Source organism: Lepidochelys olivacea (assembly GCF_965140295.1).
Source record: "Lepidochelys olivacea isolate rLepOli2 genome assembly, chromosome: 10".
Lineage (NCBI taxonomy): Eukaryota > Metazoa > Chordata > Testudines > Cheloniidae > Lepidochelys > Lepidochelys olivacea.
The window spans coordinates 53,068,597-53,088,724 of record NC_140420.1 but is presented as its reverse complement, the minus strand read 5'-3'; the positions used below and the strand labels follow the sequence as shown (position 1 = coordinate 53,088,724).

Genomic DNA, 20,128 nt, shown 5'->3' with positions numbered 1-20,128 from the left:
TAGGCTTCAGAAAGGTTAGTAAACAAATACAGAAAGTAGGCCTTACCAGATAGTCCCTGCCATTGCCTGGGCACTTTACACATCCATAACTTCCTACAGTATCAAGGGAGAAGCTAGTGGACCATGAACTAGTTGAAATACACAATTGGATCTACAGAAGAAAAAGCATTTTTAAAGTATTTTTAAGTAAATTTCAAAAACTTAAAAGTTCATATGCTTTTAAAAATTCATGATGTATTCCTAGCAATTTCACCACTGCAATTCCAGCTAGCTGGGTTACTAAAACCACGAAGTTCTCAGGCTCTGGCAAAGACGTGCACTGCAGCAGAAGATCGGTGATCACTGGAAGAGCACACAAAACCAAATATGTCATCTGCCCTGGTAGCCCTTAGTGACCACAGCATGTAGATAAAGAGGGAGAGGAAAATATATAAATGATTGTGGTCTCTATTTAAAAGTCAGGGTAATAACCAAAAGATGCTGCCAAGACCAGTCTTCAATTACTGCTGACAACTTAAAGATGGAACGTCCAGGACTAAAGGCCTACATAATCCAAAAAAATATGAAAAAAGAATAATACTAACAAATTGTTTCATTTATTTTGTCACAGAAACACTTCTTTTTTTAAAATCATGACTAACGTATTCAACACAATGTACCCTCAGACAAGGTAAATTTAACAGCCCCTCAGTCTGTTAAATTGACTATAATTCTAAACAGCTGTGAGAGAAACGATAGCCTTAAAAATCAAAAGTAAGCTACTATCTCACATGTCTGCCCTCCCACTTAATGTGCCTCTCTTCAAATCTAATAAATAAGAAATGAAATTGAGCAGCCACAAGACAATAAAAGCATCTAGTCCCCAAAATAAGATGTAATTTTCTCCTCATAATTACAACTCCCTTCATTATTTTTGTAAATACAAGAGTAGCACTGCTTCAAATTTACCAACATTTTTTATTTCCTTTTCTTTAAAAGTTGCACTCCAGATTATATCCGTGCAGAATGAACTAATGCTGCGTTGCCTGCACAAGTTGCTCCCTTGTTTCCCCAAACTTCCCCAAGATATTGGGAAGAGACAGACGCAAGAGAGAAAAACTAGTGTTAATTTTTCTTCTCAAAAGGAGAGCTAAATTTAAACAAAACACAAAAATACTGATGTTATATTGATCAATTACTTTTAAACAAGTACTGATACTGAAGCAGGGTAAGAATTTCAAGGCCAAGCATGAATAATGTCAAAAGTTAAATAATTCCTCATTTGAGGATATTTTAAAAGAAATTAGGTAGCATACCTTGTTTTTACTAAAAATGTTCCTTTTCTTAAAAGAAAACAGGATAGTATCCCTGTAATCTGCTGGGTGTTTCACATGTATATCTTCAGCACGATACTGGAGAACCCGGGAAGTCTTATTGATTATCCAATAAGGACTGAACACAGACAGGATCATACGGCTACCAACTTGCCTAACATGTACATAGATATCTATTGTCATCATATCTGTGGAATTGGAGGTAAAACACACAGGAAAAAATTCTGGCAGCCCATCATGGACTCTAAAATGTCCATTCCAGTTTTTACCCTGATATTTTATCAGAACTAACTCCATTATTTCCCTACTGATTCTTGAGTGAAGAACATCAGCAGCACTCCCTTCTAGCAACTCATGAGCTTCTGCGGTTCCCTAAAATAAAAAAAACAACAAATTTTAAGAGGCTTACTAATAAAAACTATACAGTATTGAACAGTGGTTACTTCAAAAAGAGTACAATAGTTGAAATTCTACTTTTTATGTCTTACCTGTTCGCTTGACTCTAGAGTTTCCACTAAGGGATATCTTTGACTACAGACACACAGTACAGGGCCATCATGACTGCCCACTGTACACAGGAAGCCTTAAGAACTCAGGGACAAGCCAATATATTATAGCATAATGATTAATCATCATATTATTATTTCAAACATTCTCTTAATAGCTATATTGGTCTAAAGTCCAAACTCAGTGTTTCAGCATTCAGTATGGCCAGATGGGGAAAAGACGATCACAAATTTAATCTGGTTTCAAAACCTAAAACAGATCAAACCATCAACAAGGGGATTCTTATACAACCCCTTTCATTCAACTATTTCATAGTTAAAGAGGTATTTTACAGGTAGCACAGTAGCTAAATCAACTTGCCTCAAGTTACACATAAAACCCATGGCAGATCTGCGAGCTAACTTGGTCTTTTCCTCCAACTACTAGCACATACAAGTTTAGTTTTACAAATTGAGAGCTATTTGTTTCTGTGAGAGGATCCCCTGCCCAGGGACAATTGTTACTCACTTTTCTCTCCATACAGGATTACACGCCTGTTACAATTTTGGATCCAAGCATGACCTACCCAGTCAGCCTGTCCCAAGTTTTTCGAGAGAAATTTATGTCGCAACCAGCTCTACCTACAAACTTTTTTTAGTAACTACCACGATTAACTATATAAATGACTTAATTGGGCTAATTTGTGGCACATCATGATCCAGAAGCTCTCTCAGAAACTGTTTATTGTTTGATAATTACCTGTCCATCCAAAGACTCTCCTAGTTTGGGACTAATATAGTAGTAGTATTCTGAAGCCCTAAGGTAGGCCTATGGTGATCAGATGCAATTAATGCATTTTACCTCTCATCAATGAAGCCAGGACACACAAATCAGCTGGCGATACCAGAAATAAACACTAACTAGTGCTCTTCAATGCCTCAGAAACGTGTGCAATGAACATCAGGCTGCTTCTTGGCAAATCATGGGATAAATACCAATTTCCTTTAGGCCAGGAGGCTGAAACACCTCACAGCAGTCATTTTAGGCTCTCTGCCGCTGTACAAAAGCTTAACAGGATTTCATTCTTTTAGGGGTCTTGTTTTCTTACAAAACAAAAAACAAAACAATCCAAGACAAAATGTCCTTACTTCTGCAATACTTTAGCATTTTAGCTACAGAGTTAAAAGTTTTTGGGTGAATTTTTTTTTGTTTGTTGGGGTTTTGGGGGTGGGAGGGAGAGCACGTGTGCACAATGGATTTGGGGAAAAGGATTATTGTCCTACTACTCTTTATGGAAGTCTGTCCTCCTTCGATGTGACACTGGAAACGCTTCTCCATGTTACCTCACCAAGAAAGTGAGGAAGGGGAAATTATCAAGAAAGTCATTAACTTCTTCACTTTTCTAGCCAAGTTAAATGTTATAGAAGGCCATCATGAAGACCTAGATCAATAGCCAGAAAAAAGATCTGGTGTCCATCAGTTTTGACATTTAGCAATATGGTTTTCCTTGGCAGTAAACTAAGGTACAAGTGGGGAACAGTTTTCCTTGTATGAGCAATATTTGATGCTCTAGAAAAACCTGGTCCCTAGCCATTGTTACTCCAGGTGGAGGGCAACACAGTAACTCCAACTGTCTCTGGGTACCAAGCCTCACCATACAAGAACACTTGGACTGACTTGGGATGAAGAAAAAGACTCCAGCCCACATCCCTTGCCCTAGATTCCAAGAGCCAATGTAGTCCATAGAATACATAACTTAATATCTTCTGTTTATAGATGGAAATCATTGAATGCTTTCCTTAAAAACTTTATTTTAAAAAGTCACGATTGCTTAAATTCCATACCTCAAGTAAATATCTCAAAGAGTATGGCAGAAGATTCCTCAAAGTGAGCGTTGGGTAAAGATGGATAATGTAGGCTGGATCCCAGTCCTCCCCGTGAGTTGCAATAAAGTTTAGTTGATCAGGAACAGCAGTTGTCATGACTATTAGAGGCAAGAAGCTTACTTCGGTAGAAGGGCACTGTAACATACATCTCACTTCACTACTTCTGTGAAGCTCTTCTCTCCAGGCAATGTAAGTTGTGGATTCTTTAAATTGACCTTCTAAGATCCCTGTTGGTTGAATAAATAGATGACACCTATGTGGAGGGGAAAAAAAACCAAAAACAACCAATAGAGCCTTCACAAAAACACAAGTGTGGACAACACATTTAATTTTAGTCTAAACTTAAATAGAATAACCTAAATTACACTGAATAACCAAAAAGCTCTGAAATCCCAAACTGATTAACCCTTTATGCAATGAAAAATAGTGCATCAGGATTATCAGAAAGAGTATCAACCAACCACATTCCTGGACATTCATAGACAACCTTATTAACAGTACAAGAAATACTTATAATAAGATGGTCAATTCTTTAGTGTTTGTAACCTGGATGAAAAAAGATGTTGCAGCCAATGCAGGAGAATTCTATATTAGACTTTGTCCTCTGGAGTGGTTCGCTGTCCTCAGCTGGAGGCTTCCAGCAGCATAGACCTTCCTTCCAAATAGGTCCATGCGTTCAGCTTCCTTAGACTTAAGGGCCAGTGCCTGTTGCTCCTGACACTCCTTCTCATTTACTGCTGAGACCACCAGAGAGCAAGGGTGTGGGTGTGAGAAGTGGTACTCGTAGCCCTCGGAAGGGATGAAGTACTTCCTCTCAACTCCTCTGGAGGTGGGCGGGATGGAGGCTGGTGTCTGCCACAGGGTCTTATTAGTGCTTTGGATGGTCTTTATTAATGGCAGTGCCACCCGGGAAGGCCCTTCTGGGGCAAGAACGTCCACCATCGGGTCCTCTGTCTTGATCACTTTCTCCACCTGCAAGCTCATGTTGCAGGTGATGTGATGGAGGAGGTCTTAGTGTGTCCTGTGGTCAACGGGCCTCATTGTGGAATGGTAATACTCTCTCCATTCCACAAGTACCTCTGGAGGATGTTAACAGCAGCTACTGAAGTTACACATTTTAAAATCAAGTGATCCAATGACTTGCACCCAACAGTTTAAAAGACCTGGGTGAGGAGCTTGCTGGACCATTACACTGATTTTTAACAAGTCTTGGAGCACTGGGCAAGTTTCAAAAGATTGGAAGAAAGTTAATGTTGTGCCAACTTTTCATAAGGGCAAATGGGATGAAGTGGGTAATTAGACACCTTTCAGCTTGACATCAATCCTGGAGAAGACATTGAAGCAGCTGATAGGGCACTCCAATTAAGAACTGAAGGAGGATAATGTAGATAATGCAAATTAGCACGGGTTTATGGATACTAGATCCTGTCAAACTAACCTGTTATCTTTTTTTGATGAGATGACAAGTTTGATTGATTAAGGTAATAGTGTTGATGTAACGTACTTTGACTTCATACCACATGGCATTTTCTTACAAAATGAGAATATAAAATTCACATAGCACACATTAAATAGATTAAAAACTGGCTAACTGATGGGTCTCAAAATATAACTGTAAATGGGAACTCATCATTGAACACGTCTGTGTCCAGCAGGGTCCCAAAGGGATTGATTCTTGGCCCTATGCTATTCAACATTTTTATCAAGGACCTGGAAGGAAACATAAAATCATCACTGATAAAATCTGCAGATGACACAAAAATTGGGGGAGCCATAAATAATGGAGAACAGGGCACCGATTCAGAGTTATCTAGGTCACTCGGTAAACTGAATGCAAGCAAATAATGTATGTTTTAATATGGCTAAATGTAAACGTATACATCTGGGAAACAAAGAACATAGTCAATATGTACAGGATTGAGGAAACTACTCTGGGAAACAGTGACTCCGAAAAAGACTTTGCAGTTGAAATAGACAATCAGCTTAACATGAGCTCCCAGGGTGACACTGTGGGCAAAAGAAATAATGTGATCCTGGGATGCTTAGACTCTATGAACTCTAAATTTTGTAAAGTCAATAGAGGCAGATGGGTTAAACTGAATCCTTATGGGACACTAAACGTAGTTTATTTCTTCTAATTAGGTCTGACTCTGATTCCACTATTTAATTCTGGTTTAGCCTATGATTCTTTGGATATATAATTCACCTTAATGAGTGTTTCACCAGACACAGGCTGACAGGAAGTTAAATGAACTGTGACACCTGGAGACCTAAACGAAAATATGGACATTGGAGACTGAGACGAAAGCCTATCTGCCCCTTCCAAAATCATCTGTCACCTTTTGAAATGTCTGCTTAAGTAAGGCTCACAGTTCTAATATCCCACCTGTTTTAGGCCAGAATTCCACTGGCATGCAAGCGTTTAAAAACTTCTACATTCCCTCAAGTCTCAAAGCACTGAAATTCACAATAAACATCAACAACTGAATATAAACACATTGTAAGTAAGATACACTGGATAAAGGAAAAAAGGAGTTAAAAATCGGGGAGGGGAAAGGGAACAATGGAAATAATAAACGATTATACAAAAGTACAACGAGAAAAGCCAAAGTGTTTCAGTGAAAAAGCATGTAAATGCTATACCATTCCTACCAAAGATAATGGATTGACTTTGCCCCTGGATCTTAGAAACTCTCCCCTCATTGCAGGTCAGATTTATAAAAATGTTAGATTTGCAAATGCAGTTATGATTAGGCAAATGGAATAATTGTTCACAAAATATGACTAATAACCATGGTTATGTTCATGCAATACAAGTAACTGCACATATGTAAACTGAGACCATTTTGAAGGACCATTTGCCCTTCATTACTACTATTTTGGGGGCTTTTTTAATGCACCCAGTTGCATTATATAATTATTTTTAAAAATAAATATAATTTGGCTTTTGTCAATTCAATCGTGAAAAAAGCCCAGCATAAGATGAGTATGCATGGTCTAGTAAGACTAACAGATTGAGTTGGTAAAAAAATATTTTGGTTCAAGTAATGGTAATTTCACATCACACGCTGTAAGACTTGGCATAATGGTATAAGTGTACCTGTATGAATCTAAAGGAACATGGAATTCCTCTTCAGGCTTAGATACTCCTATTGGCTCCAGCAGTCTAACATCTCTAACAAATTTGTAGATTGTAAATGGGACAGAGAAATGATTCTTGATCTATGATAAAAATGTATACGTCTCAAATATATTTCGCAAATTTCAAAATGAAAGTATGAACTATACATAATGTACAAAAATTAGTAAATCTAATTAGGACGCTCCTTTGCGAACTGAAACTTACAAAGAATTGTCCTCAGAAAGTAACTAATGTGTACATAAAGCAAAAAAAAATGCAATGTGAAACATCAAACCACCACCACCACAATCATGCTACTTTGGAGCCCTTTACAATAACAATTAACAATATTACTTGCTTGGAAGAAAACGTTGCATCTTGCAGTACAAATTATATATTGAAAACTTATAGCTTAGAGCTGCAGGAGAGCCAATTTAAGCCACAATTTAATAACTACCGTCTTTAAATGGAATGTAACCAAGGTAGCACTTCTATCCATTACAGGTATTTAACATAAAACAGATTTTTATACCCGCATATGCATACAACGTCTCCATTCAAATCCTATAACACATTTAAAATTACAATCTAAAATGCAAATTTAAAGCAGTATTACTTACATTTATGAAATAATTGCTTTTACTTTATATGTTCGTGTTTGCTTTTTTGCTGAAGAATAATCTCAAAATGTATTAAGAAAAAAGGAAGCCCAAGTTACTCTCCAGAAGTAAACAAACTCTAAGCAGTGGCCTTGGGCTTATTTAACTTTATGCATTTTATTATACATTTTACCTGCAGAGGAGACCGTATGGTAATAACTTTATTCCCTTCAGCTGCATCTATCTGTACCAGAACAGAGTCCGAGCGGTCAACAAGAGGAGTCCGTACACTGTGCAATCGTCGGCCTGGTTTTGCAATGGGGATGTTTGCCACTTCTGTATAGCCTAGAGGCGCTGTTTTACAAAACAACACTGGTATGTGATTCTGCAAACTTACATAACAAATCATTAGCATTTTCAAGCAAACATGCAATGCCAGCCCCTTAATAAAATTACCCCACAGCCTCCAACATAAGAGACCCGCAGGTTGTGTTTTTGGCGCACGATAACTAGAAAATGGTTAACCAGAAGGGAAAATTAAAAGTAAGTTTTACGTCAATAATGGCTGGGAAAATCAAGTATGATACCACCAGCTTCTACAAAAGATACTTGCTACATAATGGATATAGATCATGAGGCACCCTCAGCCTATTTGTTTCACACAGAAACAACTCAAGATTCTTAATGAGGAGACAGAGGGAATGCCAGTATTGCAGGGTTCACACTATCTTACTCCCTCCAATGAACTGACCAGCACAACTTGCTATGTGGGAACTCCTGACTATCCCAAAGAGATTGAATCTAACTATATGAAGTGAGTGGTGACAGGTGGATCTCCATTGGGGAGGTCAGCAGGCCAGCTGAGGTGCAATCGCATCAGCTCACAAACTCTCCTAGCCCTCTGATGGAATGGCAAGATGTTCTACCTGCCTGTGCTTCTTACTAACCTTTAATTCTATTATTAGGGAAGTAAAGGAAAAGGGACTTGAATTTTCCCCACTCCTCTTTTCCCAGCACCCAAGTCAGTGTTATGAGAAATTGACTATGGAGTGGCAACCCTGGCTCTAGGAAACATCCAGCAAGGACAAGAGTAAAGACAGCTGCCAGCTGGTGGCGAGCAGTTATCTCCAGAGTGAACAAGGAAATTCAGTGGTTAAGTTTGACCACATGGTACCTGGCCTAGTAACTCTCCCCTGAATCTCTTCACCAAGCACAATTGCTCCCAACAGTCATCCCTTGCACACTACCTAAGCTCAAAGTGAACAGGCAGCTCTCTTGACGGTATAATGCCGACAGCTTTCCTCGATGCAGAGGTTCCAAAACTGAATATTCCAGTTCCAAATTCTGACCAATTTCTACATCATGAATATCTTCTTTTAAGGTTGAACCAACCACTCGAAGATTGATGGTAGGATGCACTTTGAGAGGGACACCCAGTGCATTTTTCACTGTAAAAGGAGCCCTATCTTTTAAAGAATAGTCAAAAGTGGAGGCAGTCCCTTCAGAAAATGCCTGTAAGAAAGTACAATGATAAGATTTTTAAAGGATAGTGGTCATGATAGAATAAAACATCTTAACCAGTTAACATAAAAACATCCATACACAATACTACCTTCTTTACAGAAGCAACAGTATATACTGTATATCAGGAAGTATGTGCTTTTGGCATGATTGTATAAAAGCAATATTCAGTATTTTGAAGTAATCTGGTATTACATAAATTAATATACGAGTCATTTTCACCACGCTAAAACGTAAATTCCACTAACATTATTATAACTTATTACTCATAAATTAACAATCATATAAGTCTGATATAATTACCACCTACATAGATAAACCCAATTTATATTTATTTAGTAAAGTATCAGTGAGCAATATCCATACAATAGAACATCTTCTGGGACGTGAACAAGCATGTCCTACCTCCTCAGGAGTAAGAGGAAAATACAATAGTAATTTAGCACACTGGTGGGCTGCAGAGGCTTGCTTCCATTAAATTTGAAGGGCCAACTGTCAGTAAGTATCTTTTTTTCCCCCAGTATGCCTATTGAAAGGCTAGGCTACCCTATAATGGAGACCAGAGACCAGATTGATCATGCACCCATGGGGAAGGGCTGCTTCTATGTCTTGTACCAATTCAGATTAAGTTACAAGACTCCCACTCAGTCATTTCCCTCCCATATTTTCTCCCTTTTGAAGTCCTGTGTCAGCACCTCCATTTTCATAGTCAAGGGAGCAGCTGGCTTCTTTCTGAACAAGTCAAACTCACTTTTTAATAGCTAGAAGGATCAACTGTATAGCAAAAGAAAGAATTCACCCCATCACGAAAGACAGAAAATGAGTAAGTGGACTCTCAACCTGACTGGCTGAGCAGAATAAGAATAAGAATTCAGGACTGGCCACAAACAAAATTAATTCATGATAAGTCCCGTATGGAATAAAATTACCTTGGCTAAATTATTGAAAACAGCAAGACAACATTTTGATATTGTTATATTCATTGTATCCTTTGAAGAGATGTTAACCACAGTTTGTGCTTCAGGAAGAACAACAAAATCATCCCCAGGTATCAAACTTTTATCTTGTATAGGGTTAGTCTTTATCTAAAGGGAAAAAACAGCATTAAACATTCTCTTTGTCTAATTTTATAAGCATGAACACAAACTGTTTCTCCAAATTTAAGTAGCTTTATGCAGGTTTGCAATTTTCTCTTAAAATCATACTTCACAAATGTGTTGAGAAATCATTAGCAAATTCCTTTAATATGATCTTGGATATATTATTTATTTCATACCCACCAACATTCAAAGTCAAACATAGCACTGTTTTCTGCACTTTTATAACAACATACCCTGCTGCACATTTATCATGTGGTGCTCAATGACTAATTGGTTATTATGAATTAATGAGCAATCTGGAAGATAATGGTGCAAGGTGACACTGAGGACCAACAGAATTCCCCATTTTATTTTATTTAATATCAAGACATTAACATTTGGTGGATTCTGTTGCTTTCATTCAGGAAAACAGTCCAATGGCTTTTAGCTGTTAATATATGCAAGGCTAAGAGTTTTTCCATTACCACCAATATTCAGGCTCTTGCATCTCAAGTGGTAACTGCATTCACTTCCAAATTAGCACTTAGCTCTTCTCTTCACCTTTGTCATATCATCATCAACGGGGCCTCTCTCTTTTGACGATGCCTCCTTAGGCTCCAGGGTCTTGTTAGCAGTACAAAGAGGTAAGCTCCCCTGAAGTGCTTTTCTGCTGCCTTCCCTATGTCTCAGACTAGGGAGAGTTCTCCTCCAGAGATCTCTTCACCTTTTTGTCCTAAAGTGGTTTTTAGTATCATCCCTGTTGGGTGATATTGATTTTTTTGTTTTGTTATTACTTTGTCCTCCTTCAGTTTTTACTAGTTCTTTTAGCTTTTTGACTAGTTCTTTGTTATGCTCTTAAATATTTTTTTCTTGAATACCCAGGGTCCCAAAATCCATCAGAAACTAGAAGAGGCTGTAAAAATTCTCTCTCATACTAAAACATCAGTTTTAGTAAGAATTTCCAAGTGCAAATCTTATTAAAAAAATGGGATACAATCTGCCTACGGGGGAAAAAGATTTATTGGAATCCAAAATCAGTACCAGGTGAGAATTAAAGTACATGGCTGTTACTTAAAAATGCACATTGCAATATCCACAAAGGCAGCATTTTCTCCACCTCGGCCTAACAGCATCTCTAAGAAGTGTGGATAATTACAATTCCCTCTCTACACAAGATGTTTTTAATCGCTAGTTAGCAGTGACTATTATCTTGGCAAGTTCTCCTGAAAGCTTGTGTTGCCCCTCTTGTCAGTAAGACAGATTTAGTATCATGTACAAGGAAGAGGCTATTATATATATTTTGAAGGCAGCCTCCTTGAGAATTCCGCAAATAACATTCAGAATTTTCAACCCTGACACGTCTGTCTACACTGCAATTAGACACCTACAGTTAGCCTGTGCCAGTTGACTCTGGCTTGTGGGCTGTGGCTGTTGGGCTGTTCCATTCCAGTCTAGACCTCCAGGTTCAGGCTGCAGCCCAAACTCGAGACCCTCCCACCTCACAGGATCCTAGAGCCTCAGCTCCAGCCCAAGTCCAGAAGTCTACAGTGCAATTAAACAACCCTGCAGCCTGAATTAGCTGGCACAGGTTAACCATGGGCTTTTAATAGCAGTGTACACATACCCTCAGTCAAAGGACAGTATCTGGGACGTCATGGGTCAGTATCTTAATGCATCAACATGTTAAAAAAAGCTGTATGTTCACAATGAATATTTCATATATTGTCCGTTATGTTTCCGTACTTCAAGTTTTAAATTCCATGGTTTCCTTCCTCCATCAATTCGTTCAATAAGAGGCTCCCACACTGCATAAGTTTCATTGTAATAATGAACCTGAAAGAAAATTAAAATTGGGTTGGAAATCAAAGCATATTTTTAGATCACTCCTTATAGTAGTTATATTACCATGTTATGAAAGCATATGCATTTCTTCCAACTCAAACTTTCATATAATGGTTCTTTCATTGGGTTAAATATTAACTATTTTATAAAAACACAGACCGTTTTAATGTGTTTAACGAATATCTTTTATTAAAAAAGAGGTTTAACAGACCGCACACCAAGCTTAGTTTCCTTACCTTTCATAGCACTAGACTTCTTTCTCAATCTTTCACTTAGAAATTGTAACTAGCTCTAAATCTGACTTAGCCTGGACATTCTGATAATTCAAGTTAGTCTATTAGTCAATTCCTAATGCATTAATGTAATCATTGTCACCTCCCACAGCACCAGTGGCAGCATCTGGAGACCCAGAATTCTCAACAGTGTGAGCAGTTCTGGACTCTGTGAGCTGTTTGGTGGGGTTGGGAATTGACCATGGGGTGGGGATGTGTGAGGAAAGGGATTAGAGCGTTAAGTAATAGACAGACCCCTGCCAGCACATTCACAGTCCTGAACTACAGGAATATCTAGTGTACAGCTCATTAACATGGGTCCACTAACAAGTTAATGGATCTTCTCACCTTCCCCAGCTGCAGGGACCCATTCTTGCCACTTGGACAACACCAGAGATCATGGAGTAACTCTTGGGGTCTTGGTGACCTCCCAACCCCATGTGGGACTCAACACCCTCCACTGGGGAGAATTCATCAGAAGTAGTTGTGACGATAGATATTTTAAAACACTAGCCAACCATGAGATAGATGCAGTAGCTGTTGATCGTCTATGGCTACAAGTATACTAGAAGCTAGGGGTGTGATTCCCAGCTTGCATAGACCTACTCACACTAGCCCTCATTGAGCTAGCCTGATAAAACCAGCAATATAGCCGCGGTAGCACAGGTAGCATCAGCAAGGGCCAACGGCCAACTGCCCACAGTATGTACACATAGGGTTCAAGCAGGTTGGTACTCAGGTTGGCTAGCCTGTGCTGCTGCTGCTGCCGCCACCATGTCCACACTACTAGTTTCAACGCTCTAGTTCGATGAAGACTAGAGCTCCTACGTCTAAGAATCACACCGCTAGCTCACAGTGTAAACATAGCCTGTATGGAGAAGAGGAAGTACATGAAGCATGATCATGCATACCCAAGATCACCTTTTCCATAGAGATTAAGAGGGATGGGGTTCATCACCAAGACCCCAAAGGATACGCAAAAATGTTAAAGAAGTAGAGAGGCAACAATGATTGTTATATGATAGGGATTTTTAAAAATAATTGTTTACATTTTTGGAATCAAGCTACGCACACTGATAACACTATGAAACCACATTACATTATAATGGTTTCTCCTGTCTGCCCCTCCTCCTTTCCCTGTTATCAGTTCTTACACGGATTACATTGTCTCTAATGTGACTGACTTCTTGGGAGTATTGATTATGACTACCTATGCATTTTTACAGCACTGGTACAATGCTAGCCCAATAATTATTGAGGACTTCAAGCACTACTACATAAAAATCAAGCAATTGTCTTTTAGCATTTCAAAACATTTTTCTGCCTGTAACAATTTTAATTTGGAAGCATGAATTGACCCCTCTTACCTCCAGTGTCAAGTCAGCAGTGGCACCCAACAGGGAAGACCAGTTTTTAAGTGTTCCTGAAAATGCTGATTCTATTAATAATAAAGGAACAGTGCGATGTCCCAGACCACATTCCAAGGTGATTTGAACTGATTTCACACCAACGTCAAAATTCTCATTTTTCAGAGCGTGCTCACTGTCCGTGAAAGTTTCAGTTGCTTCCATGGCTACATCAACACCAAGGAACCAAGCATTGCATTGGTTAATGGATTTCACATCCCACAAGTTTCCAGAATCACTTGTTGTCCCTTTGGAATCCTCTTCTTTGGCCTTTGGTTTTATGGCCGCCATTATAGTCATCACAGTATTCAAAATGATTGGTGAAATCTTTAAGAATAAAGAGTCTCATTTGTAGCTTACTTTTTTTTTTTTTTTTTACATGTAAGCCAGATGGAAAACAATTAGACATTGAAGATATACCACAAAAGTGTGGTATCTGTTATAGGTCATCAACATCACATAAATAAGGCATGTATCTGATTACACAAACAAGTAACAACTTAAATTTGGAGCACAAAAATGGCCATCATGCATAAGTGTCTCTCACCTATGTTTCCTAAAATCCTCACTAGTTTTCCCACACATATTCTCAGAGTTGTAATAGTATTCTTGATGGTCTAAGTCACAAAGTCTAACCTTCTTACTGTTGCGCACAGAGAGCATATATTTTAACAACGTTCTGATATATACAGTGAACACCACCGCTGCTAAAATACTACCAATTTTCTTGTTTAAGCATCAACATTTATGTTAAGCACACAATATTTATTTAAAAAGCTAAACCTGTTGTGTGGTACGGTACATACTCTACAGAACTTCAACCCAAAGTTAATTTTACAGGCAAGCCACCAACATTCTTACCGTCAAGACTTGCTGTGAGTGGTGAAATCTGATTTACTGTAAAACACCATATGTGCCAGTTACCCTGATATGATTAGAACACACATTATATAAAAATGAAGAGTTAGCAATAATGTCAAGTGAAGATTCTTAATGTAGCTATCCTTAAATTACTGATTAAGCCATTAAGTGAAAGGTATTTTATGACTTATTAGTGCTTCATTCTAAGAACTACCAAATTATACCATTTGCACAGAAGTAACTGTGCATAAATTTAAAGCAACTATCAACCTAAGTTACAGATGTAGGTCTTGCACTCAGTAATAGGGGAAGTGTGTTTTAAAAATAGGAAAAACCAATTGTGAAACCAAAAAGACTGGCTGGAGACTCAGGAAAAAGGGTACTATCTGATTTTTTTTAACTGACCAGATTTCAAACTACCCGACTATACATTAATACTAATTAATAATTTAGTACACTGCATTTTAAAATACCTCTGAACTATCAGTGCTTGTTCATAGTGGTATTACCAAAATGTTTTGACATCCACACCAAAATTATACATAGAATTTTGATGGTCTAAATTGGCAACTTTGGACAGCAATAAAAGAAAAAAAAACATGTTAAAATTTTAATCTGAGCAGTGTAACTGCTTTTTCTAAGTCAATTTTTAACAATATTACTAACCTTTATAATAAGTTGTTCTATTGTCACTGCCATACTTTGCAATCCTGAAACATGTGTCATATTTTCCACCACCAAAGAACAAGGCTGTAACACCTGAAGGAGTATTTGAATTTATGGTTATAAAATAAATTAATTCCAAGCTTCTATCTTTAAAAAAAGAATTTCCCCACATCTTTCTTCTTAATGGCCAAAGAGAGTTAACACTTGGCAAAAAGCATGGAGCTATGCACTGTTTCAGGGGAATACAGTCCTCCCATACTGGTTTTATGTGGTCACATAGGAGCTATCCAAATATGGGATGCTGGCATGGAGGCAGGAGCTCCAGTAGCCAGGCACCAGATACTTTCCTGTAAGCAAGAGGACTGAAGGGCAGGGAGGGACAGAGCTGAACAGATTCCTGGAGTGAGTAAACTACTTCCTGAAAAGAGGTTAAACAAGTTACTCCCCACACTCTCAGCAAAAGGAGGAGCCCAATGGACTTCCACAGTGCTACTTCTGGAGTAATGCCGTTACCAGTTGTCCATACTTAAGGCTAGCCCTACAGACTCAAATCTAACCCGTAATATGAAGTCAACAGTTTTCTATTAACTATTCTTAACTCATCATTCGTAAGTTAACTTTAGTTTCCTAGCTACAATATGTTCTTGCTATCATCAATTTCTGCTTTATGCTCAAGCTCTAGCTCACAGGCTTTTGCTAAAATCCATGTTTAAATTAAAAAAACACTATATAATCAGTGTCTTCTCTAGGAAGAAATCTTTCACTGAATGTGCTTATGCTCCATAGTTTTACAACTTTTTCTGTAATATTTCTATTTGAGATCTGGGTCCCGTTAAAGTAGAACTTTCCCATTTCCTTGGGGGATGGGGAAGGAAGGGCAGAAGCAATTGGAGAGATGGCTTATGGAGCTCAGCCATTTTGGCCTGTAAGCAAATAGAATGAAATGGAGCTGGGGAAATGGGGGTTAACAGTATGTTTGTACAAATCAGAAAGAACACACCACCCATATCAACTTGATGTTTTAACTGTATGTGGCCTCTCTCCACATGCAATATTGACACAACAGATATCAGCAGAGGTGCTGAAGCTGCAGCTTATTTAAGATGAAGGGAATATCACAGCATTCTCCAGTTGATCCCATCACTTTTTGGACTAGCTCCCTCCCCTTTGACCCAAATAGCCCAAATTAATTATCTCTTCAGGGCACAGTACAATCGCCCTGCCCTCCCCCCCCCCCCATCTTTACGCATGTCTTCATGTTACCCTGGAACTGAGCTGGACTTTGGGGGGGGGGGGGAAGGAAGGGTGTGCGACTGATTAAAGGCTATATGAACCAACAGTTCTGTGTCTAGTTTCCTTGTGTGTGAAGCATGCTAAGAGGTTTCTTACAGTGGTGATATTCTTGTCCTGCTTTTCTCTGAGGAAAGCACAGGCCAGCACTTTTACATCCTTCACTTGAGCTGTCATCCTTTGTGCAAGCTTATCAGATGATAAAGAGAAATCACACTGGAATGAAGCTTTTAAGGCGGGAGCATCAGCCTTGGTCAAATTGGCAACAAATACAATTTCTGGGTCCAGGACCACTGCTTTTACTGTCATGTTTGGCCGTAAGGAACCCTCTGGGCAAAAAAGAAAAAAGTACTGAGACATGTACTTACATCACATCTTAAATTACATCATCAGAAATGCTATCCAACAATTAATTTATGGTGGATTAAGAAGGGCTGTGATTTTATACTGTAGAAAAAAACCTTAAGAAACCTGTTCCTAGTTTCTGATCCGAAGCAGGACTTCATGAAGGTTTTCCTCAAATGATGACACATTATGCTGTGACTTGGTTTCATTACAACCATTTACTAGACTAGAACCCTGTGGGTCCTATAAACGATACATTGCATAATCTACCAGTAGCCAGACAAAGGAGCTGTACATGAAAAGGCTTGTTGAAAACAGTGGGAGCCAGGGTATACTACAGCTGTAAAGTGGTCACATAGGCAAAAAAACCACACACACAAAACCCCACAACTGAATAAAAAGCTACTGTAAACATCTACTTGTAGTTCCTAACATTAAAAATTACTCGACCTCCTATTTCCAAGTCTTTATGAGTAAATTTCTCAGAAGGAGATCTCTTTACAGAGCACAAAATTCTCCAACTTGCTCCCCTACAAGAGGTTATACTGAAGTTAGAGTTCCATATGTTGCAGTTGGAGAATCCAAAGGCATGTGGGAAACAGATGCCTTGTGATACCATAAATAAAAGGAAAGCAAGTAATTGCTTTAACTGAAAAGCTTCAACACTGAATTTTTGCAGGATCAGTCAAGATAGAGCCTAAATTCTTGACCCCTGGCCTATGAACAGAAATAAATTATTCATCATATTAGACCACAGCTGTTCTGAAAAACAAATTGCTTCTTTTTCTTATTTCATCATATTCCAGTGTTGGAACCTTAAAATTCTACCAAGCAGGGGAAGGTAGGTAGGTTTTGGATTTTTAACTAAAAATCCCTCCAAAATTTCAAACTAGGGAACTCAGTGTTGTTTTCAAGTCTTCTTTAGCCAAGGAGGAATTTTACACTCCAAAAGCATATATGCAAGATCAAATACTCTTTGTAACCTGCATTTGAAGTGTGCTGTTTCTCTCTTCACTTTCTTGCTTTCTTAAAAGCAGAGAGCTATGCTTAGACTAATGGTCCATACAGCAGTATGGTAATTTAAGTGTGCTTCCTTTGAATATTTAAGTGTTTTTTTTCAGTGCCTACAGATATACAGCAGCTACTGGGTGAAAAAAATAGGTATGCAAGTTGTTTTTACAAAATTTACTATAACAGGGAAAAATACTTCTATTGTCACTGTAGAAATTGATCCCAGCCTATTAAGATCTTTGGAGAACATACCTAGGTGTTGTACGACAGCAAGAGTTAGATACGATTACTGTTCAGTTCAGTATAATCTTGGCACCTTAACTGACCATATTTATCTTCATTTTGGGGACTTAACCCTTTGATATACTGTTCCACACAACTTCAAAAAAATATCAGCAAGTTATGTTTTGTTCCTTTCCCACAGGGACTCCTTAAAAAGCCAAATACATTTTTGCAAACCTTTGTCATGTTTGGGCTTTCCAGGGGCATGCTTTAACTGAACCTGAGTAGACCTTTCAGTTGAAGCTGTTGGCATGGATTTAATGAAGAAGTCTGCCACTGTTAGCAGGAACTCCACACTGGCGCACACATATAGTTTATCAAGGATAGCAACTACTTCAATCCCATTTGTATCTTGCTTGTAGTTTATATCAATCATATAATTATCTGTCTTGTTGTATTTCTTGTCAATCATTCTGAAAAACAATCAATGTAAAAAACATTATTTTAATTAACTTTTATAGCATTAGAAGAATTTGGATAGAGAAGGAGATTGGTAATGGAATGCATTCTCTCTCCTCAAAGTCACTTATTTCAATATATCCCAACTCCAAAGTAATGAATTCCTTTTGTGTTCTATAAGCAAAGAAACTAGGGACAAGTATGAATTCTGTTTTACAGTCATACAAATGTAGTCTAGTGTATTTTATTACAACATTTCAAAAACTGATATAGTGTGACAGGGAATGTGAATCAAGTTTTTAAGTACACAAAACCACCTAGCTCTAAACGGGGTTCAGCTTGAGCCAGCAATTCCAAGCTTTATGAAGTTCCAGAGATCCAGGCTTCCTATTTACTTCTCTTTCCGTGTCTGGCAGCTCTATTTTGACATTTGTCCATACTATTATTCCATGGCTCAGCAAATATATTCAACAGACAAATTATACCTAACATTTATTTATAAAATTTCAGTAAAGCTGCTAATGCCAAGATTCCTCTCAAAAGTAATTTACAAGTGATAACACTTTCACTGCAGCTCTTCATTTGCGGAGCATTCAACTAACCTCGCTGTTACTTTCTGAATCCCTTCTCTGAGATCATCCAGGGTACACGTCTTGAGTTTAATATTAACATCCATTGAACCATCTGAAAACATCTTCCCTGATGATGCCATGAGATGTAGTCTGAGTTCACCAAGGCGTAAATTGTCACTATGCAGTGAAAGCAGGGACTGCTACAAAAACATTGGGAAACATTAATTATGGGGAATGGAAAAACAGGGAACGGAAGATTAAACATAAGTGTATTTCTGCTTATGTTAGAGATTGAATGTACCTTATGATTTGGTTATGAGAGAAGTTAGTTATACTTATTTAGATGAGATTAGAGCATGGATGAGAGCAACTAAGGCTAAGATGCTGAAGTGCATCATCTGAGTCAGATGAATGACAGAGACAGTTTTGTGTCATCAGCAGACTGAAAACAACCCTCCTGACTATACTCCTTAGCTGCGTACATGTGCACAAACTATCAGGTGTGACTGAAAGACATCCTACAGAAGATCTCTTGGCCAAGAAAAGCAGTTGCCCACAACTGCTGAGGGGAGAAAAGAAACCAACTTAACAGCAGCCTCATTCACTACTGTAGTCCATAGATGAATTAACATCATCTCATGATCAGCAATATCAAAAGCATCTGACAGATCTAATACAACCCCTGCAGGGACATGTGATCTATATCCACTACCCAGAGAGATTACTGACCAATAGAACCAAAGTTGTCTTTGTCACAAAGCCAGTCTATATCCCGCCTGATAAATATTTGCTTCATATACTGTGGGCGGTTTTTTGTGTTTTCTTTAACTACCTTAAAAAGTATGAACAATAAAGACTTTGATAGCAATTCATCTGATCTTCCTGAAGCCTATGCTATGAATTTCTCGACTGTTTTATTTGTCCTGTGGCAAATGGGCAAGAATGCAACTGAGGCATCTTCAAACTGCACCAAGCTTACAGGGGAAGGATGACAACAAGGAAGAAAAAAATAACCTGGTGTGATCTATCATGCTCAATTAACTGAAGCTTGTAAGCTACAAATACTGGTATTTTGGCTGCACTTACAGCTACCACGACAAACCACGTCAAATTCAGGCTTGCCAAGGCCCTGATTATTATGGAGCCCACTAAACATTTAATAGTTAAGTTGATCCCA

At 38.3% G+C, this 20,128-nt stretch overlaps 1 protein-coding gene across 1 annotated transcript in view; it reads right to left on the bottom strand.

Moving 5' to 3' along the window:
- Positions 1-20,128, bottom strand: part of VPS13C (vacuolar protein sorting 13 homolog C) — a 193,382-nt gene that overhangs the window by 65,988 nt on the left and 107,266 nt on the right. The window contains exons 48-60 of the mRNA XM_084641188.1: positions 18,982-19,151; positions 18,158-18,393; positions 16,442-16,671; positions 15,053-15,145; positions 13,487-13,852; positions 11,749-11,838; positions 9,856-10,011; positions 8,653-8,917; positions 7,599-7,759; positions 6,786-6,907; positions 3,644-3,938; positions 1,296-1,685; positions 47-151 (exon numbers count right to left, since the gene is read on the bottom strand). Coding sequence (XP_084497314.1) covers positions 47-151; positions 1,296-1,685; positions 3,644-3,938; positions 6,786-6,907; positions 7,599-7,759; positions 8,653-8,917; positions 9,856-10,011; positions 11,749-11,838; positions 13,487-13,852; positions 15,053-15,145; positions 16,442-16,671; positions 18,158-18,393; positions 18,982-19,151 — 2,679 coding nt within the window. The remainder of the gene's footprint in view (positions 1-46; positions 152-1,295; positions 1,686-3,643; positions 3,939-6,785; positions 6,908-7,598; positions 7,760-8,652; positions 8,918-9,855; positions 10,012-11,748; positions 11,839-13,486; positions 13,853-15,052; positions 15,146-16,441; positions 16,672-18,157; positions 18,394-18,981; positions 19,152-20,128) is intronic.